At 42.1% G+C, this 23,060-nt stretch overlaps 1 protein-coding gene across 1 annotated transcript; it reads right to left on the reverse strand.

Moving 5' to 3' along the window:
- Positions 1-298: 298 nt before the first annotated feature.
- On the reverse strand, positions 299-18,188 carry LOC115135256 (rho-related GTP-binding protein RhoQ-like). The gene is made up of 5 exons (XM_029669746.2): positions 17,662-18,188; positions 17,238-17,296; positions 8,011-8,175; positions 2,244-2,339; positions 299-1,994 (listed from the first exon to the last, which is right to left on the reverse strand). Exons 1-5 carry the CDS (start codon positions 17,801-17,803, stop codon positions 1,833-1,835), a joined length of 624 nt encoding a protein of 207 aa, XP_029525606.1. The 5' UTR covers positions 17,804-18,188; the 3' UTR covers positions 299-1,832.
- Positions 18,189-23,060: the final 4,872 nt, after the last annotated feature.

Genomic DNA, 23,060 nt, shown 5'->3' on the forward strand with positions numbered 1-23,060 from the left:
ATTATTTCTCAATTATGCTTTTAGATACAAAATGTCATTTCAACAATCCTTCCTCAAATTACTGTTCTATGGATTACATTGTGTGAATCATGGTCTGTTGTTGTTCTGGGTTTCGTGAGGAATCACATGTGTGACACACTTCGAAGACACTCCTTCTTGTACGAGGTCACCACGGCCTAGCTAGCAACGGATCCAAATCAAGTGTGCCCAATACTGTACTTAGAAAAACAACATCTATACATAACCGAACATCATAATGTCCTGTAACACATCCTCAAGGAAGACCCCAAAGAAAGGCTTTAGATAGTAAAACACATTTATTGAGTAGAGAAAAGGATTAACCAGAAGCTGCACTTGTTTCTGCACCGCTATAGATCCATTCAGTTTACCTCAGTAGCAGCATGTGCCACAACTTCCTGGTAAATAGAGAATGTCAACACCCAATAATCCACTCCGCTCTTCTAGGGAAAACACTACACAGCACAGCAGGCTGGGACAGAGAACGAGAAAGAGAGCGCCATATACATTAAAGCTTTCTAAAAAATAAAAAATCAACAAGTCCAACTCTGGCCTAAAAAAAAAAATAAGATCAGGCAGTCGGCAAGCACCTTCCCAATGGTTAGAAAAATGCACCAAAAAAAAGAAGAGATATCTTCCAGCTGGCGAAGGCATATGTGTCTGAAGAGGGGGTTGGAATATGGCTGGGGTTGGAATATGGTTGGAGCAGGCTTATTGTGCTCATGCATGCACCCCCTTGGCCTTTTGGGGGTGGATGTTGTAACCATGGTATGTTCTGTGCTTCAATGACAGAATTGAGGGATACCCTTTTCACACTACTGAGCCAAGCCGAACTGAGCTGAACTGGGATGGACTGGTTCTGCAGCCATCAACACACAGTGTGTTCAGGTCAGCACGATAATGCTAATGGTAGGGGTATGCGGGTCGACTTTTAACTGTGCTTTATTGGACAAGGATAGGTATGTGGAGTGTGCTTCATGTTGTGTGCCTCTCTCCCCAAAGAGTCTGTATCCCACGCAGCTGTGTGCATTCAATTATTTGGCCACCATTGGGTTACTGATTAATTCAAGTCCAAGTTTAGTAATAATACTGCAAGCACCGCAAACTGAGCAAGAAGAGCAGATAATGTTATAAAAGATGGGATTAGTAGTAGAAAAAAAAGACAACTCCCCATTGTTGAGGGGAATAGCCTGTTCTTTGAAACAAAGCATTTCATTGGTTGTGGCTGAGGTGAGTTACTCAAACACACAATGTAAAGCGCTTGGAGGCTTGATGGAAAGCGCCTAAAATAAATGCAATCAACCCATTCGTTAATTGCTACAGCATATATTATTAAAAATACATGTCATATTAGGAGTTAAATGGGCACGTGATACCTATGGGTTTTCTGACAGCTTACAGCATGTTTTTTTAAAGTACTTATAAAGGCAAATAAAGTCTTACTGAAGGGCGTTGTTGACTTGGGTATTGTGCTCCTTTGGTAGTAAAGCTGCCCCCTAACTCCATTGGTCGACAGCAGGAGAGACAAAACCGCTCAAGAGCCCCGAACTAAAAATAGGGTCCTTGTCCATGTCGGTCCTTCAGCCTCTCTCCCCCCTTTTATGTCATCTCCGCGGTCTCTGTCATTCATTCTGGTTTGTATTCATTAGGCACCAAATGGAAGAAAACAGCCTGAAACAGGGTGGGGCTTCCTGATCTTGTCCAATAAGAAATGCTTGTTTCTGTTTTTGTTTTCCGTTTTCACATGTTTTAAAACATTTTCCATTGCATGCCCTAATAAATACGACCCAGGTGTTTTTGGATGTTTGCATCTCTCACGTGATGAGGCAGCAGTTGATATAGCGTGGCCCCAGTCTTCTCTTCAAGACTCCCTTTTTCCTCTTGGGGTTCAGGATAGCGATAATGGCCTCATCGAACACAGTTTTCAGTCCTTTCTGGGTGAGAGCCGAGCATTCCACGTAGACACACGCACCAATCTGGAGAGGAACAGGCTGTCACTCAAAACTATCAACATAGGATTAAACCTCATCACCAAGCTAGCTTGGGGAGGAAGTCTTGTGTGTGAGACTCAATCAACAAATGCCCAAAACTGAATATATTCAAGCTTTATAATAATTTTAATACAGAATTGGTTTGATGAGGGACAGACCATCTGTGTAAAGTGGTCTCTCCTACACACTAAAAATTCCTTCTAACCTCCCTCCTGGCCCCACAGTGGTACGTACCTCCTTGGCTAGCTTCTGGCCCTGCTCTGTGGTGATGGGTTTTTCCTTCATGTCATTCAGTTTGGCAATGGTCTTGGGGTCATCACGCAGGTCAATCTGAAACAGGGAGAGACAACATTTCCAATCAGCACAGCCAATCTTGAACAACTTGTTCATTCAACTACCCACTGGGCACACCACATCATTTGGTAATATTTAGTTAATACGTTTGATCAATGAGAATACAACCTATTTTCGCCCACTCAAAAAGACAGCCAAAAGTTTGAGAATTTAACAATGTGTTATGACCATCTTTTCAACCACCAAATTCTCAATGTCAGATTTTTGGTTGAATTCTCTCACATTATTGTTGCACTTTCAACCATTTAAAAACCAAAAGTTCAAAAAGGGAACAGTGTCAGATATTTAGTTTATTTACACGACAACGTTATCACCGTGCTCCATCTAGCACGACAAATGACCTCGACTGCAATTGAGATCATTCAAGTACGTCATGCAACTGATCAATGCCATTCGAGATTCTGCATAGATTTATTCAATCGCAACTGTGAAGATCTCCACAGACCTGCTACTTTTGCATGCCATCTTGAACATGCACACTTTCTATGATTAAGAATATCTTTGTTGCAGTAACCTCAATGTGTCCATAGTGTTTTACTCATTTAACAAGTTAAAAAAAAAAATACTGTTACATTAGTTTGTAAAATAGCCTTAAATTGAAGGCTATTTACTGGATTACAAAAATGTTACAAAATGTTTGGTTAACAACACAAGCAAAAATGTAAAGGAGATTCCATTTGTGCCATTGAGTCTGGCTTTAATTCCAGTTGGTCTACAAATTAATAATGCATGTCCTGAATTCACATCTCCATTTCAACCAAAAATGTATGTAATAAAAGAATAGGACTAAATCAGAACAATCTTAAAATGCAGTTTGATTGGATTTTGGATTAACTTCTATATTCCATTTGAAATTAACCAAAGCTTGAAACCCTGTATTGTCTATTTTCAGTTGAATTTAAACCTACCCTTTGGAATGAATTCGATAGCAACAATGAATTAAGTGGAGATTTCTCAATCACTCTCATGATTGGTAACAGTCAGTGGCAAATATCAAAGCTAAGCAGAGCTGGACTAGATGGGAGACCAAATGGATCTTCTTCCCCATTTTCAAAGAGCACCCCACATTTGACTTCAATTACCAAAGAGGTGCTCTTCCTGTTTCACGATTCTTCTATGGAGTTTCGCTGTAGTATTCAAACAGACAATGTTCATCTTGAGAAATGTGCCATATTGGTCCTTTGCACTATTTCCAAACACAATCCAAACCTTGTTTTCATTTTATCTTTATTTAACTAGGCTAGTCACTTTAGAACAAATTCTTATTTTCGATGACAGCCTTGTTCAGGGGCAGAACGACAGATGTCAGCTCGGGGATTCGATCTTGTAACCTTTCAGTTACTAGTCCAAAGCTCTAACCACTAGGCTACCTGCCGCCCCTACACTCTAACCACTAGGCTACCCTCCGCCCCTACACTCTAACCACTAGGCTACCCTCCGCCCCTACACTCTAACCACTAGGCTACCCTGCTGGTTCTCTATTATATTATTCCTTCATATGTATTCAACTTCAACCATGAGGCATTCGTCCCTTCATTTTCTTTTGAGTGCAGAACACACACACACACGCTCAGTCACGCTGTTCCTCTCTTACTAACACCCAATATGAGGCCAGGCACCACAGGCTGCCTTTTTTAATGTTTTGACCCTGGGGCGGCAGGGTAGCCTAGTGGTTAGAGCATTGGACTAGTAACCGAAAGGTTGCAAGTTCAAATCCCCGAGCTGACAAGGTACAAAATCTGTCGTTTTGCCTGTTCTGCCCCTGAACAGGCAGTTAACCCACTGTTCCTAGGCAGTCATTGAAAATAAGAATTTGTTCTTAACTGACTTGCCTAGTAAAATAAAAAAATTAAAACTCCCATTTCCCGAAAGTCTGACTTTTCCGACATGCCAACTAATTTCTTAGCTTCAGAAGCATCTGCATTCAGCAACTTGTGTGGTTATCTTTAGATATATTCTCCAAACTTGCCAAGAGATAATTTTTTGTTATGTTGTAAATAATATACTACCGTTCAAAAGTTTTGGGTCACTTAGAAATGTCCTTGCTTGGGAAAGAAAAGCACTTTTTTTTGCCCATTTTAAAATATCAAATTGGTCAGAAATAGAGTGTAGACATAGTCATTTACAATCATAGCTGAAAACAGCAGATTTTTGATGGTATATCTACATAGCCGTACAGAGATCCATTATCAGCAACCATCACTCCGGTGTCCCAAAGGCACATTGTTAGCTAATCCAAGTTCATTATTTTAAAAGGCTAATTGATCATTAGAAAACCCTTTTGCAGTTATGTTAACACAGCTGAAAACTGTTGTCCTGATTTAAGGAAGCAATAAAACTGGCCTTCTTTAGCCTAGTTGAGTATCTGGAGCATCAGCATTTGTGGGTTCGACTACAGGCTCAAAATGGCCAGAAACAAATAACTTTAGTCTTAAACCAGTCAGTCTATTCTTGTTCTGAGAAATGAAGGCTATTCCATGCGAGAAATTGCCAAGAAACTGAAGATCTCATACAACGCTGTGTACTACTCCCTTCACAGAACATCGCAAACTGGCTCTAACCAGAATAGAAATAGTGGGAGGCCCCGGTGCACAACTGAGCAAGAGGACAAGTACATTAGAGTGACTCGTTTGAGAAACAGACGCCTCACAAGTCCTCAACTGGCAGCTTCATTAAATAGTAACTGCAAAACACCAGTCTCAACGTCAACAATGTAGTGGCGACTCCATGATGCTGGCCTTCTAGGCAGAGTTCCCTCTGTCCAGTGTCTGTTCTTTTGCCCATCTTAATTTTTTATTTTTTATTGGCCAGTCTGAGATATGGCTTTCTCTTTGCAACTCTGCCTAGAAGGCCAGCATCACGGAGTTGCCTCTTCACTGTAGAAAGAGTGTTTTTTGGCTGTCATGTGCCTTTTACTGAGGAGTGGCTTCCGTCTGGCCACTCTACCATAAAGGCCTGATTGGTGGAGTGCTGCAGAGATAGTTGTACTTTTGAAAGGTTCTCCAATCACCACAGAGGAACTCTGGAGCTCTGTCAGAGTGACCATCGAGTTTTTGATCACCTCCCTGACCAAGGCCCTTCTCCCCCGATTGCTCAGTTTGTCTGGACGGCCAGCTCTAGGAAGAGTTTTGGGGTTCCAAACTTCTTCCATTTAAGAATAATGGAGGCCACTGTGTTCTTGGGGACCTTCAATGCTGCAGGAATTTTTTGGCACCCTTCCCCAGATCCGTGCCATGATACAATCCTGCCTCTGAGCTCTACGTACAATTTCTTCGACCGTATGGCTTTATTTTTGGACATGCACTGTCAACTGTGGGACCTTATATAGACAGGTGTGTGCCTTTCCAAATCAAGTCCAATCTGAATTTACCGTAGGTGGACTCCAATCAAGTTGTAGAAACATCAAGGATGATCAATGTAAACAGGATGCACCTGAGCTCAATTACGAGTCTCATAGCAAAAGGTCTGAATTCTTATGTAAATAAGGCATCTGTTTCTTATTTTTTATCAATTTGAAAACATTGAAACTAAAAATCAGATTTACCTAGCTCAGTGGAGACCCTACGAACCTTAAGGGTTAACCAATCCTATGAACAGGTAAGGCAACTCCGGTGTCTATACTTAGTTAGCACAGTTAGATTTACTTAGCACACTTAGCACAGTTAGATAAGATGGAAGTTTATGAAGTAGGGCCAAATGTAGTGATGTAATGTAGAGATCTACAGGTTTTTAGCAAAGTCCAGCCAACCTTTTGATTCAGAATTCAGGGACGTGAATCAAAACTGTCACCTGTAACAAAACAAAGGGCACTATGGTAGATGGCATGCAAACTTTTAAGAGTAGCAGCAGCTGCACTTTGATAAATAATCAAGAACATATGAAAAGGTTGACTGAATAATCTGACTCCTACTGCTTAGAGAAAGGCACTGTAGAAAAAGACAACTTTAAATCTTAGCTTCTTAACCAGCTCATCTATATGTTTTAAAAAAAGTCAAATCCACATCAATCCAAATGCCTAAGCATTTATTTGCGGGACACGTTCGATTGGAGAACCATCTAATGAGTGAACGTAGTTCATCTGAAACATTTGTGCGAGAGTTTAAAAACATGTATTTTGTTTTGCTCATATTAAGCACAAGTTTTACAAATCTGAGTTCTGTCACTAAGATAACCGTGAAACCAAGAACAGGCGTCATAGCTCAGGCCTATCGAGGACCACTTATTCAAGAAAATAGCATGATCAACAGTATCAAAAGCCTTTAATATGAAAATGTGCTGCTTTGTTTGACAAGATCATCAACAACTAAAGCGGTTACTGTCATAGCACTATGCCCAGGCCTAAACCCTGATTGGTTTACATTCAAAAACACATTTCTCAAATAAAAAGAGCAAAGTTGTACATTTACCAAGGATTCAAGAATCTTAGCTATTTTATTTTATCGACGCGAAAGCCTTAAAATGGGGCGATAATTGTTAAGATCTCTACTTTCTCCACCCTTATGGAGTGGCAGCACGAGAGCGGATTTCCATATTTTTGGAATATTTCCGGATAACAATGTTAAATAAAACTAAAATATTTGAGTTATTGAGCCAACAACGATGGGCGCTGCACACTTAAGCAGACCAGGATCCAATTGGCCGGCCCCTGTAGATTTCTTGTCTATTGCTAGCAAAGCATCTAGGGCTTATTTTTCTCTAAATAGCCTAAAATAAAAGCTTGAACTCAACGTTTCCCCTACTAGTACCCAGCCCAATATCGTTGTGAATAGTCTTAGAATTGCTTTCAAAGAGAGAGCCCGCTGAAATAAAATGGTGATTAAAACGCATTTAATGAAATATTGCCTCATTTGCACATTTTAATAAATTATTTCAGAAAAATGGTTATACAAATGTCTTGTGTCTACATTCAACTGGTAAAAGTTCATTGTTATATGATTAAGGGGGACACACACACACACTACTTTACCACACATGCCCAACTGATACGTGTAACAAACTCTTTACTGAGACAAACATTCATTCACACTTCTGTGGTAGTGTTTGATTTGTGGCTCTGGTCATCTGTGAATTGATTGGGTCCACATCAGTATGTGAATTGATTGGGTCCACATCAGTATGTGAATTGATTGGGCCCACATCAGTATGCAGTGTGAGAATGTGAGTTACGGTGGGACTGACAAGAGAGGTAAATATCAGCCGAAAGAACGATAAATCACAGGCCCACTCCACTAAACTCACCACCACCAATATGGACATTTTCTATTTCTGGTGGCCAGGGAATTGCTGGCGGAGGGACACCCATAAGTGTGGTTTGATCTTTTGGAAAGTATTTGAGAGTTAATAAAAAGTTCAATTTACTCTTACTATTAAGTTCCATCTACTTTTTAATGATTCGGAACTATACACCTATATTTCTTTATGCATGTTCGTGAATGGTCTTAAGAATGAAATAAACCAGTGTATAGTACATTTAAGTGGAGGCTCAGTCTTATAATCCACCTCCCCTGTCAATGTGAAGTAGGGCGTGAGAATGAGTAGGGTGGATGAGGATAGCACATGCCAGGTGAATACAATACACTCTGTGAAACTCAGCATGTGAAATGGCCAGGACAAAGTATAGAGACAGGCTATGGGTGGGGTGGCTCACCTGAGTGCCTATGAGGAGGTAGGGGACACTTGGGGCATACTCCTGCAGCTCGGTGACCCACTCCTCCCTCACATTCTGGAAACTAGCCGGGTTGACCACAGAAAAGCAGATGAGGAAGACATCGGTCATGGGGTACGACAAAGGCCTCAAGCGGTCATAGTCCTCCTGGAGAAATGTAAGGGCGGGTAATAAGAGACACAGGAGAGGGAGAAGTTAGGGGAGGGGAACAAAGACACTGGGGAGAAAGAGAGCAACAGCCTTCCTTACATAATATCCACCAAAAGACTACCACATCCTCAGAGTTAATACTCATGAATTATTAAACCGTATGAAAAATTAGCTCCAAATGCAGCTATCTTTTTACTCCTCCTCACTGAGGCAGAGAGGAGAGCAAACTTATTCTGTGCTTATCTACCGGACTTCACCATGCACAACACAACACAGCACACTGCCAAGCTACCAGGCTGTTTTATGAGAACAATGAACACTTTTATATGAAGGGAGTGATAAACATTTAGCCATTAGAATTTCGTTTTGAAATGGAGGGATGTGCCGATTTCTACAGATGACCTTCATCAGATAGCAGCTTTTCTCTCGGTCTCTCTCTGACTGTGGCTATTGGGCATTATTTCCCATTAGCAGTACTTTATAGGAAGCAGTGCGGAAGGCATCAGACAAACTGCCATCTCCGATAGGCCTCAGTTTATTGTGTGGCGGCAATAGCTAATTCACATATCCAACATGGTCCGGTCTGTGTAAATGAGATCAAGCATTTCCTCATTGCTCCCTGATACCCAATTCTGAGAGGATGTCCTTCTACATCACCGGCACACTCTGAATGACCCGAGTTTATACATGCAGAGTGCACACATGAAGACTGGTGATGGACAAGGTGGCAAGCTTGAAGGAAGTAAATCATCGTTAATATGACTGACTAGCTCAACAAACTAACTTAACATTGATCAGGTAAAAAACAGAAAAATCTAAGTGAATTAAATTCTGTGCACTGGATAATTAAGAAGTCTTGGACGACCTAATGGCGATGCCATGATAGCATCTGTTACTACCACTTGGGGGCGGTAAGTAACTTAGTGGTTAGAGTAACCGAAAGGTTGCTGGATCGAATCCCCGAGCTGACAAGATAAAAATCTGTCGTTCAGCCCCTGAACAAGGCAGTTGGCCTACGGTGGAACAGTGGGTTGTCATTGTCAATAAGAATTTGTTCTTAAATGATTTGCCTAGTTAAATAAATAAAGGTTATTGTGAGAGCAGTGGTTTCAAGAACTGACGGAAATAGAAATAGCCTTCATGAAGCTTAGCTGATGTCTTACAGAAAATATGCTGATACTTCTGCTTTGTAGTCCATTTCAAACGCATGTAAAAATCAAATTGCATTTGTCACATGCTTCGTAAACAACAGGTGTAGACTAACAGTGAAATGCTTACTTAGAGGCCCCTCCCAACAATGCAGAGAGAAAGAAAAGAGAAAGAAAAGTATTAACATGTAATAATAAAAGTAATAATAAATACACAATGAGAAACGAGAACTCAAAGTATTCAGACCCCTTGACCTTTTCCACATTTTGTTACGTTACAGCCACCCCCTTCAATCTACACACAATGCCCCATAATGACAAAGCAAAAACAGGTTGACATTTTTACACATTTTGAATTGAAAAAAAAAATGGATATTTACACAAGTGTTCAGGCCCTTTGCTCAGTATTTTGTTGAAGCACCTTTGGCAGCGATTACAGCCTCGGGTCTTCTTGGGTATGACGCTACAAGCTTGGCACACCTGTATTTGGGGAGTTTCTCCCATTCTTCTCTGCAGATCCTCAAGCTCTGTCAGGTTGGATGGGGAGCGTCGCTGCACAGCTATTTTCAGGTCTCTCCAGAGATGTTCGATCTGGTTCAAGTCCTGGATTCTGGTTGGGCCACTCAAGAACATTCAGAGACTTGTCCCGAAGCCAATCCTGCGTTGTCTTGGCTGTGTGCTTAAGGTTGTTATCCTGTTGGAAGATGAACCTTCACCCCAATCTGAGGTCCGGAGAGCTCTGGAGCAGGTTTTCATCAAGGAGCTCTCTGTACTTGCCCAGTTTAGCTTTCCCTCGAATCCTGTATGATGCTGCCATCACCACGCTTCACCGTAGCGATGGTGCCAGGTTTCCTCCAGACGTGATGCTTGGCATTCAGGCCAAAGAATTCAATCTTGGTTTCATCAGACCAGAGAATCTTGTTTGTTTTTCATGGTCTGAGTGCCTTTTGGCAAATACCAAGCAGGCTGACATGTGCCTTACTGAGGAGTGGCTTCCGTCTGGCCACTCTACCATAAAGGCCTGATTACTGGAGTGCTGCAGAGATGGTTGTCCTTTTGGAAGGTTCTCATATCTCCACAGAGGAACTCTGGAGCTCAGTCAGAGTGACCATAGGGTTCTTGGTCACCTCCCTGACCAAGGCCCTTCTCTACCGATTGGTCAGTTTGGCCAGGCTGCCAGCACTAGGAAGGGTCTTGGTGTTTCCAAACTTCTTCCACTTCTACGCAGTACCCTATGTATCACCTTGCAGTCGGATGCTAAGCATTTGCCATACCAAGATATGATGCAGCCAGTCAAGTTGCTCTTAATGGTGGAGCTGTAGAACTTTGAAACGATTTGGCACTGGCCCCCGGATCCTCAGACTCCTGAGAGGGAAAAGCTTTGTTGTGCCCTCTTCACAACTGTGTTGGTCTGTGTGGACCATGATATACCCTCCATTATTTGAGCTGAAGCAAGAGAAAATATTAAAATGCTGCCCATTCACATCTTATATGTTGCCTGACTACAACATTGTATCTTGAAAACGTTAATTACATTCTGTGTACATTTTGGTATGTTTACCTGCCTCAATACCCACTGTGTGTAGATTGCAAGCCCTTAGTAAGTCAATAGAGTGAACTGGCTAACTACTACTGTTGGTTAGCCAGCCAGCTAGCCGGCCAGCTAGCCACCCAGCTAGCCAGCCAGCAACGAAGAAGTTGGTAGCTAGGTACCCATGAAGAATTGACCATACATGCTTGTCTTCTGAAGGGGGAGCGATCTCTAGTTCCTCCATTCTTTTATCCCCATCGCATTTCATAAATGTTTCCACAATGTAAGCGTGTACAGTAAATAGTATGAAGGAGGGAGAAGGAAGCATAAAAATACAAAGGGGGCCACCAAAGGGGTAGACAGAAGAGGGTTTCTCGTAAAGAGTCTAAGCTCTGTCTATGCCTGGGGAGGGGGGTGTTTTAAGATGGTTAAACCAATGATTGTTTAGCTATTTGATTTTGAATTAAGACCCCTTAAGGTATAAAATGTAAACAAATTGTTGGATGAAACACAGAATGGCATTACTGCTATTAGCCAATATAAATGCATTGAACAAAATATTCACTACATGGAACAACAGGGAAATCATAATGACGTTTGTTTGAAGTGTCCTATATCTGAGAGACGAAAGAAAGATCATGTATTTATCCCCTTATTTTAGGCACTAAACTATCTCCATTTGACTTTATAAAACTGGTACCAGGGACCTTCAGATGATTCTTGTGAGTATCCTAGAGAAACATGGAGAACATCATGTTCGTGAGGGTATCTCGTCTTTCAATTGAGTGGTCACAACAGTTTGTAGGCCAAAACGTTTGGATGCTACAGATGTTTTCTTGAGGAGGCTGATTCTTTGGGATGTATCATGATCTGATAAGCACAGATCTAGCTCTGCCACCTTTCACCGCATATGCGGAAGGATGCGGTGGATTGAGACGCAGTTCGGGTTGCAAAGGGTCGGACACTTTCCAGTAAATTTCTGGAATTTTTCCGGAAAGTAAGCCCTGGAATTTGAGGAATTTTTCTTAAATTCATTCAAAGAAAAAAAACTTAGCTTATAACAGTGAACCTTTTTTTGAGGGATACACAAAGCAATTATAGGTCTTGTGGCATATTTTGGTTAAACTATCCCCAATTCAATGAAATTGCAACCCTCTGCATTCACAGTGCATTATTCCATCACATGTACAGCTGATTCTCAAGATCTTGCACACTAATGAGATGCTATTGAGCCCACACTACTACACTGTCTGAGCCAAGGACTACATGCTTTCTGGTAAGTTTTGATTACAATACTGTGTGGGGTGAATATATTTTATGACATACATGATTTTTTGTTAATTAGTAAATAGTAGCCTCCAGCAAAGTGTGTTTAAATAATTTCTAACTTGTTAACAATTCCTGCTACTTAGTTGTTGATACCATGTGAGTTTTAGCTTGCTTGAGCCTGATAACCGAGGAGTGTTAATTCACCCATTTCCATACATGTTTCATTTTAAAACATTTCTCTCAAAGGAGTTGTTTAAGCTAACTGTTTATCTGTACATGGAATTGTAATAATTTTTTTAACTAATTTTTATTCTAATCTTTACAGGAAATGCCAATGGCACTATCTGATATGTGGAGACATTTCACTGCAGCTAATGTAGAAGGAAAAACTGTGTACATTTGCAAATATTGTGCCAAATCATAAGTGAAGAATGCAACAAAGATGCAGAATCATCTGGCCAAGTGCATAAAGTTCCCTCAGCGCTCACAACAAGCAACCTCTGACAAAAGTAAATCAGACACCTTATGGATAGCAACAGCTCAAGGTCCTCCTGGAATCAGTTATTTTTACTCAATGGAGGAATGTAGTCAGAGAAATGCTGATGAATGTCTCTCTCAAGCTGTGTATGCAACTGGTTCACCTCTGATGCACACAGGTAATGTGTATTGGAAGGGATTTCTGAATGTTCTTTGCCCAGCATGCACCCCACCAACCAGACATGCTTTATCTACTAATTTGGGTGCAGAGTTCAACAGAGTTCAAGTGAAGGTCAAGCAAATCATAGAGAAAGTAGACTGTATTGTAGTCATCTCTGATGGGTGGTCGATTGTTCGTGGGCAAGGAATAATTAACTACATCATCTCCACCCCTCAACCAGTATTCTACAAGAGCACAGACACAAGGGACAACAGACACACCGGTCTCTACATTGCAGATGAGCTGAAGGCAGTCATTAATGACCTTGGACCACAGAAGGTATTTGCACTGGTGACAGACAATGCTGCGAACATGAAGGCTGCTTGGTCTAAAGTGGAAGAGTCCTACCCTCACATCACACCCATTGGCTGTGCTGCTCATGCATTGAATCTGCTCCTCAAGGACATCATGGCTCTGACAACAATGGATACACTCTACAAGAGAGCCATGGTTAGGTATGTGAAGGGTCATCAAGTTATAGCAGCAATCTACCTCTCCAAGCACAGTGAGAAGAATAGGAGCACCCCATTGAAGCTGCCCAGCAACACCCATTGGGGTGGTGTTATCATGTTTCGCCAAGAAATGGCCATATCACAGTCTGCCGATATGGACAGCCCCATCAAGAGGATCCACCTGGATAACTTATTTTGGGAGAGAGTGGTAAGGAGCTTGAAACCTATAGCAGTAGCCATTGCACAGATTGAGTGAGACAATGCCATTCTATCTGATGTTCAGACTCAGCTTGCAGATGTAAGAGAAGAAATCCGTACTGCCCTGCCCACTTCATTGTTGCTCCAAGCAGAGGAAACTGCAGTTCTGAAATACATCAAAAAGCGTGAAGACTTCTGTCTGAAGCCCATACACGCCCCAGCATACATGTTGGACCCCAAGTATGCTGGCAAGAGCATCCTGTCTGGTGCAGAGATGAACAAGGCGAATGATGTATTCACTACTGTGTCTCACCACCTTGGCCTGGATGAGGGCAAGGTTCTTGGCAGTCTGGCGAAGTACACTTCCAAGCAAGGGCTTTGGGATGGAGATGCAATATGGCAGACGTGCCAACATATTTCATCAGCCACCTGGTGCAAGGGACTATGTGGATCTGAGGCTCTTTCCCCTGTTGCCTTCAATACAAGGGTTGAAAAATTGGTGGTCATCTGGGAAATTTGAGTCTTTTTGAGCCTGACAACGAGCCATCCTCAACAAGGTTGGAAAGTGACAGTGAAGATGAGGCCTCAGAGTCTGATGTTCAAGAGGTGGACATTGAGGAGGTCCAGGGAGATTACATGGAAGCCTGAGAGGAAGACAACCAAAGCTTTAGTGTCTAGGTTATCATTTTACAGATTTATGTTGAAAATGCTTTTGGGAGATGCGATGGATCATTGGGGATCATTCAATATTCCCTTTTGTTCAGTGAAATCATCCCATGTGAAGAGTCAACTCATTTAATTAAAGTTCAATTCGTAACAAATTATTTTATTATTTTTCTATTGGAAGGATGTAATAATTTGCAATTATGTCTACTTAAAATAAGGACAAATGTTTGTTTGTCTCCATATGATATGGTAAATATCCCATGCAAAAAATATTACATTTAAATGGTATTAATATTAATTTGCATATATTTCCGTTAATTCCTATATGCCCGTTAATTCCCATATATTCCTGTTAATTCCCATATCTGAATATTCCCCAAAATGTGCAACCCTAGACGCAGTCCATGCAAACAAACAGATCTCTAGTTAAAACCAACAGATTTTGCTGGATATTTTTTATTATGTTAATTCGATTTCCACAGGGGAGCAGAAATTGTAGGCTAAGGGTTAAGAAACTAATAAAGGTACTCATGGCAGGGCATATTCCAACCGCTCTCCCCATACGGGTTCTTACATTTCGATCAGGGCGAGGCTATCTATGGCATTTCTACTTGGCTGGGTATGTGATCTCAGCTGTGAGTGTGTCGAGTCACTGACATGACAGTCTATGTTATCAGCGAGTCCCTCCTCCTCGTGCCTGGCGGCTGTGTCAGAGACGCCTGTTCCAACATAGCCACAAGGAGAATAACAAGCGCAGGCACTACGCTTCATGGCCCATCCTCAAAACTGTCTGAACACTGCACTGTAAAAGGGTTACTGTGAATTGTACAGTAACTTACTGGTAGTTGATTGCCAGCTAGTAACTGCATTTCATATTACATATTACAGTACTTCACAGTTCATCCCCAAAACTGTCTGAGCATTTACCAACATGGGGACTAAAGTGATAGTTCAGACTGAGGTATCCCATTCAAGGTGATTACATCACATGCCAAATAATGGAGCTTTAGACCTATGGTGGTCAATGGTGAAACAATTTAAAACATCCATCAGCAACCTCCATCTAGCTGTAGTGTTCAAATGTGAACGACATGTCTAGTGCTGCCATTGGTGTTCAGCTGAGTGGAGAGGAACAAGGCCCAGTGGCAGCAGCAGAGCAGAGCCCACTTTACTCTACCCCCTGCTGGGATGTCTAGGGGTCACATCTCAGGAGGGCACAAAACCTAATGAGGCACTACACAAAACAAAAGGGGGGGGGGGGCATCACAGAACAGTGACGGAGACATGTGCAACTGAGTGTGAGGAGTGTGAGTGCAGGAGGGAGTGAGTGAGCAAATGAGAAACTGAGCAGAAAAAAAGGGAATGAGTGAAGAGTGAGTAGAGAGAGCCCAGTGTTGCCATGGGTACAACAGCACTTAACATCCACTTCCTGCTTCCCCCTCCTATCCACAGCAGCAATGCTAGCTTTCTATGATTAGTGCATCAGCCAGGGAGAGGATGAATGAACAAATCAATAAAGTATATTCCATTCTGTTCCTTCTGTTCTTGGCCCACATGTTCAAGAGCTAAGAAATGTGACTGAACGTGTTACGTATAGATGTACGAAATACACGGGTGCTGGAATAAGTGTTACACAGACGAAATGAGAGACTAATTTCTCTTCTCTTTGAGCAAATGGTTAATCATCTTCCCCTATGAAACAGCTGACGATTCCAGGAGCTTCAGCTCTGCCAGGGGCCTAAGTATTAAAAGGTCTTTGGAGCCAATAAAACATGTCTGATGCAGAGCAGAAGGTGGGGACTGTAGCAGGAGAGTGTGAATTAGCGGGTGGGTGGCTGGGTTGGATGAGGTTCCTCAACAGAGAGGGGGTATAGTATTTAGCATTGCATTCTTCCACACCCCTGGCCCGAGCCTCCTATAGGGCTGTATTACAGGGTTCCAGAGCAGATTTGCAGTTTTTCGCTCCCCACTCACTTTTTTCCCCTGTCTCAGCCAGCCCCTCGGTCTCTATTCCCTCCCTCTAGCACTCCCTTCTTTGATCAGATGCTGAAGTTATAAACATTACCAGCTGGCCTTGTGCTCAAAAGCATAAAGAGATCAGCCGAGGTGGAGGAGTGGAGGGGCTGCATTTGAAGAGAAGTAACTACTCTCTGTGGCCTCTGCGCCCACAGTCGACATCTGGGAAACTTCTCAATTTCACAGATGGTCTGAATTAGAAAACAAAAAAGGCTCCAGATATGGAATTGCAATCAAACACCAAAGAGCAACGAAAAGCTGTGTGAAACACTACTGAAATGTAGTTTTAAGATCATATAGTTTATCTAAAGAATTAGTTATGGTAGCCACAGAGTCGAGTGGGAATAATTATTTGGGATTGTAGGAGACAAAAGCTAAACTACTCATGTACTTATATTTGATTAATGAACAAACAAATGGGCCTTATAGTATTATTTCTCAACCTCAAAACCTATTCACCAGACGAATTATGTTTCAGTTCAGGACCTATTTGGACTTTACACAGTTCAAAAAAATTGGGTTCGGGGGAAGAGTGTTAGCAATTCGTCGCTGCATGTGACATGCCTTAACTTTCAGACCCAGCTTGGAAAAACAGAGCTAAAGGTCTTAGAGGAGAACGTGAGTGTGTGTTTACACGAGAGCTTGCTGACAGGGAGTGAAAATGTTATGGCTGTGCACATTTGACTGCGTGCTGCTGTGTACAGTGTGAGTTGAGTGATACACTTGCGGATTTGAATGCTACATTGTAAAGAACCAACCCATAAACAAGACAGTGACAACCTCCCTACTGGACATAGGACCCCTGTTCTCTACATAATAGACCTATTGAAATGCTTAACGAGGCCTACAACCACGGTCTATCACACACCAGACTGACTGGAAACTAGAGCAATGTGGAGAAAACCGTCACCTGTTGCAGTTTAGAGTGATCAGAATTTCAAGCTTGTGGGTGTGTCTAGAGCACCATTGGTTAACAGTGGGAAGGGGCACATCGGGAGAGGGGGGGAGCACATCGGGAGAGGTTGTGTCCTTGGACGTGGCATGCTTGGCAACCAGCCAGAGTAAAAATAAACTCACTGTACCTGACCAGCTGTGTCATACAGTCCCAATAAGTACTGCTTTCCGCCAACATTGACACTCACTGCAAAGCAATGAAAAAGGCTTGTTTAGAGAGAGACAGAGGGATCTCTTATCCCAAGTGGTTTTGCTTATAGAAACAGATGTATTCCTATGCAATCTGAGACAAAGAAAGTAGAAAAGGTAAGCATTGCACTACATTCAAACACACTTCACTTTCCCCTGAACATTGGAATGTAGGGACTATTCAAACAAATTGGCATAGAGATTAAACTCATGCAACAGTAACTAGATTACCAGAGTGTCAGATTTTATTAGGAAGGATCAGGTAACTGGAAATGATTCAATTCGAGATCTCTCTCACACACACACACCACACACAGCCTAAATGTTCATGTAAAATCATGACATGTTCCAAAATCATTTTACCTGCATAATGGTCAAACACAGTGGGCACATACTCCTCTGGAAAGGCGTCGTTGGCATAGCTCATCAACAGACACGTTTTGCCCACAGCACCGTCTCCAACCACAACGCATTTCAACATAAGAGTACCAGTTCCGTTTGCCATGATGATCCTATCATTACCACCATCCTCCGACGCCCTGTTTTCCTGAGCTGCACGGAGATCCCCACACCACTGGCATTACCAGAGACGGAGACCAAATGCGCGACTCACCGAAACCGATGGAAACTCCATTTCTCCTTCCTCCTGTCCAGTTCGCAAATGTGGCCTTAAAGGGTTTTTATTTCCACACTGCATACACAAAAAGCACAGGCACTGTGCAGAGTGGCTATTTACCGGTTCAGCAAAGTCTAGAAAGTCTCAGCAGTCGAAACGGGTTCGCCCTAGTCCCCAGTCCCCCGCCCTATCGTTGATGTATTTGCGAGACGCGCTTGGAAGCCCGCTGCTTAGCCTGTTCCCCAGTTCGCCCCTTGACTCTCGGTCTCTCGCCTAGTTTGCATTGGCACTATAGAAAAGGTGAGTTCGCTTGTTGTAGAGGCGGGGCTATATCTGAGACCAATGGGTTTTGGTAAAAATCCATAGATTGTGGATAGTTTATTGATATTATGATAACTTCTTTGAAATATTGTTGAAGTGTCTCCAAATAGCATTTGTTTCATCGTTATTACACTTGATTTGCATCTTCAAACACAACATTTTAGTCATAGCCTATACCCTACGTATAATGGTGTTACATCCAGATACTTCCTCTATGGTTTTAGTCCTAATGAATCCCAAATGATGGCATAATTGCCCAGAATCATTAGCCAAAACAAAAGTATGACAATAATATCATGATGACCTGAAGAGGGAGGGGAGAGAGTAGCATGATCATCTTGCAGATGGAGACACCACAGGGAGTGGATGCTGTGCAAATACAGTATACAGGAAGCGAAGACTTGGCCTCTGGTGTTGCACTTGGACAGGTGTGGGTTGTCTCCTTGAATTAGCGCACCCAGACCCATTATCTTCAAGGAGGAAGAACAAGCAAACAAACACACTTGTACGCAAGCGCACATATGCACACACACACGCATCTGTTTGATAGTGGTGGGAACAGCTGTATTGTTACACATGTTTGTCCCAGAACACATATGATATCCTGGACTTCTCTCTCCAACCCTACTTCCATTTGATAGCATATGCCACATGTGCACAAATGCATACATTCTCCCACACAACATCCCTATACGTCATATCCACTTTGTTGATAGTCCCTAGCCAGATTGTACAACTGTACAATCAGCATCAAGGGGCGTGGCCCCCCTGAGCTACGAAGCTGTAGCTTTCAACCTCCGCTGTAGTAGCGCTACCATATCGTTTGACAAGGGGCCTGCTCGTTTTGGATGGCCCGGTGCCCTGGGTGAATGGAGAATTTTGTCAAAACCAATGGAATGGTATGTGTAAACTCCGTCCACCCGGGGCACCAGCCTATGCAAAAGGAACCCAGCCAGTTGCTGCAGCTTTCACGTGATCAAACAATTACCTCATACTTGCTGTTCAAAACATGTAGCATAGTAGGTGTTATGAACCAATCAGAGAAGATAAGTAACAGCATTTAGTCAAATTCCAAATGAGACTATCTGCATTGTTTTTATGTAGTCTAATGAATACACATATAATGCATATATTAATTTGCTATATATGTATATAAAACCTTGCTTCATTTTACAGAGCATGACTAGTAGGCCTAAGCTAGGCTACTGGTGTAAGTTTGATGTTGGTATGCTACATGAGTTCATTAGTGGGCTGCTGACCTTATTTCCCAGTGGATGACTTCAATATCAACTGTCTCTTTGTAACCGGACTAGGTTTAAAGGTCAAGGTATCTATAAAAGACAGGGATGCTGTCCCAGTAGCCCCTCTTTGACAGTCAAAGTTTGACTGTTTCGATTGACCAGTCTTGTTGAGAAAACTGGAATGAAATGAAAAGTCCATTGAAATGAATCTAAACCCAGTGTCTCAGTATCTTCGGTAACAGATAAGTCTGCAGCATTTTCTTGGCAGATTGATCATTGGATTGGTTTGCTCTTCATATTTCTAGATAAGACCTTTTTCATGTGCACACAGACACACACATGCTAGCACGCACATACATGTGTATGTACACACACTTGCACACACACAAACATACAGTGCATTCTGAAAAATATTCAGACCCTTTGACTTTTTCAGCATTTTGCTACATTACAGCCTTATTCTAAAATGTATTAAATTGTCCCCCCCCCCCCCCCACACTCATCGATCTACAAACAATATCCCATAATGACAAAGCAAAAACAGGTTTTGGGCATTTATTTAAAAAATTGAACTGAAATATCGCATTTTACGTAAGTATTCAGACCCTTTACTCAGTACTTTGTTGAAGCTGAGGTTACAGCCATGAGTCTTCTTGTGTATGACACGGAACACCTGTATTCTTCTCTGCAGATCCTCTCAATCTCTGTCAGGTTTGATGGAGAGTGTTGCTGCACAGCTATTTTCAGGTCTCTCCAGAGATGTTTGAACGGGTTCAAATCTGGCGAAGCTACTCCTGCATTGTCTTGGCTGTGTGCTTAGGGTTGTTGTCTCACCATGCTTCACCGTAGGGATGGTGCCAGGTTTCCCCCAGACGTGACGCTTGGCATTCCGGCCAAAGAGTTTAATCTTGGTTTCATCTTACCAGAGAGTCTTGTTTCTCATGGTCTGAGAGTTTTTAGGTGCCTTTTGGCAAACTCCAAGCTGGCTGTCATGTGCCTTTAACTGAGGAGTGGCTTCTGTCTGGCCACTCTACCATAAAGGCCTGATTGGTGAAGTGCTGCAGAGATGGTTGTCCTTCTGTAAGGTTCTCCCATCTCCACGGAGGAACACTAGAGCTCTGTCAGAGTGACCATCGGGTTCATGGTCACCTCCCTGACCAAGGCCCTTTTCCCCAACGTTGCTCAGACTTCCAAACGTCTTCCATTTAAGAATGATGGAGGCCACTGTGTTCTTGGGGTCTCGGAGCTCTACGGACAATTCCTTCAATCTCATGCCTTGGTTTTTGTAGAAACATCTCAAGGATGATCAATGGAAACAGGATGCATCTGAGCTCAATTTCAAATCTCATAGCAAAGGGTCTGAATACTTATGTAAATGTTATATTTCAGTTCACAAACATTTCTGAAAACTTGTTTTTGCTTTTAAGGGGTATTGATGAGGGAATAAAACAATTGAATCAATTTTAGAACAGGGATGTAACGTACAACATGTGGAAAAAGTCAAGGGGTTTGAAAACTTCCTGAATGCACTGTATGCAAACACACACACACACACACACACACACACACACACACACACACACACACACACACACACACACACACACACACACACACACACACACACACACACACACACACACACACACACACACACACACACACACACACTAGGGCATGAGCCCAGGCTTCACTAAAGAATATAGCTGGTAATTTCACCAAACCCTCAGTGTGGTCCTGCACTACAAGTTCTTATTTACATAAGATCTTATCTCACGGCTTTGATATTTCTCTCCTGTCTTTTTGCACATCTTCACTTCCATTGATTGATGCAGATCGTAAGGGGATAGGAAAACAGTGTGTGCATGTGTGTGTGCACGCATGTGTCCATACGTACATGTATTTCTGTCTCCTCTTGAGGTCTCTGAGGTATCAAGGCTCATTACCTACACTACTACAAAAGATCACTATACGTGAGTAATCCTTTTGTTATGTTCACCTTTGCACACAAAACATTTTCCTCCATGTTCCTCCATGACCTGTGTAATGAGGGACGTTACTGTGAATGAATGGTGTTGCTGTGTGAGAGAGCGTCTCTCTTTCGATTGTGTCTCACGGCTCATTTTCCCTTGTGGGTTATAGGTGTGACTACAGAGGTAGCAGCCACAGGAAAATGTTGGGTCCTAGCAACAGAAATATGTATCTCCCTACTCTGCTGATCTGGTAGATGCCACTGTATTATGGGAGGTGTAGTGAGGTCATGGGTTGACCGGTGGGATCTTCAATGGTGTCTATAGAAATCATACAGTATCTTAAGACATATCCAGGAGCGACAGAACCATGGATGGCATAGACTGTCCTATTTATATATCTTTTTTAAATTGTGATTTTAGCAAAATCATTTCTAATATACGTTCTTTCCAAAGTATTTATATTTTATTTTAGTAGGAAGAAAGTCTCTTGAGGGTTGAATTTTTGCGAGCGAGCGACCTGAGAAAATTTCAGCATAGGAAAGCATTAGAAGTGTACATGGTCCAAGAAATAAAATAAATACCAAACAAAATAGAGAAAATACATAATATTGAATCAGAATCAAGTTTCTAAAATCTATAAAATGTACCCTATGATTTATAATAATTTCAATTGTTCATATATGGTCATCTAGCATGTCCTTGAGCTCATGCAGTGATACTTTTCCTGTGTCTCAAGTTGCTAGTTGTAAAATGTACCAAGACCTTAATGTAGTAGACCTATAGATAAAGTAGATCTCTGAATACATCTGGACGAGTTGAGAGGTAACCATGAAATTCAAAATGAACGGTTCTCTAATGACCTCAAGTGGCATAATTGCATAACTGCTGTAAAAATACGGTACGATCAGTATCGTTGACCACCAGTGACTCTTTTTAAAAATGTAACTAGGCAAGTCAGTGAAGAACAAATTCTTATTTACAATAACGGCCTACCCCGGCCAAACCCGGACGACGCTGGGCTAATTGTGTGTTGCCCTATGGGACTCCCAATCACGGCCGGATGCAGCCTGGATTCGAACGAGGTACTGGAGTGACACCTCTTGCACTGAGATGCAGTGACTTAGACCACTGTGCCACTCGGGACACTTGACACAAGAACAATGTGGCACTTCACAAAGTGGCTTGTATGGACAACTTAAGAGTTATGGTCAGAAACAGCATTATAACTGATACAGTAGGCCTACAATGACCAGCTACTCGGATTCGCATACTATGAATCTGTGACTCACAACCACCATCTTAGTGGATGTGTTTCTTTACGCTGTGCATGAGTGACAACTGATCACATGCATGACAAATGCAAATGAGTGTAAAGAAATGTAAATTCAAGGCTTACTCATAACATCTTGAAGCACTACTTAGGCTCTTTGACCTGTTTGAAATACCCTTCATTATGGCATAATACTTTATAAATCAGCAATATATTATATTACTTCCTCTGAAATCAAAGGTGTCAGTTCAGTTCTCCACTGATCAAAGCTGTTGTAACGCAATGCGTTTTTCAGAAAAAGTTCTTCAGAATAAAACAAACAAATGTAAACTCTGTTTTAA

The sequence above is a fragment of the Oncorhynchus nerka genome, linkage group LG10 (assembly GCF_034236695.1).
Source record: "Oncorhynchus nerka isolate Pitt River linkage group LG10, Oner_Uvic_2.0, whole genome shotgun sequence".
NCBI classification, from domain to species: domain Eukaryota; kingdom Metazoa; phylum Chordata; class Actinopteri; order Salmoniformes; family Salmonidae; genus Oncorhynchus; species Oncorhynchus nerka.

Bases quoted from the DNA above. Each gene is read 5' to 3' on its own strand.
- LOC115135256 (XM_029669746.2), bottom strand. From the start codon at position 17,803: ATGGCAAACGGAACTGGTACTCTTATGTTGAAATGCGTTGTGGTTGGA. The intron at 8,176-17,237 runs GTACAGTGAGTT...ACATTTCTCCAG, and splicing joins TGTATGACACAGCTGGTCAG to GAGGACTATGACCGCTTGAG. The intron at 1,995-2,243 runs GTACGTACCACT...GTTCCTCTCCAG, and splicing joins GCCAGAAGCTAGCCAAGGAG to ATTGGTGCGTGTGTCTACGT.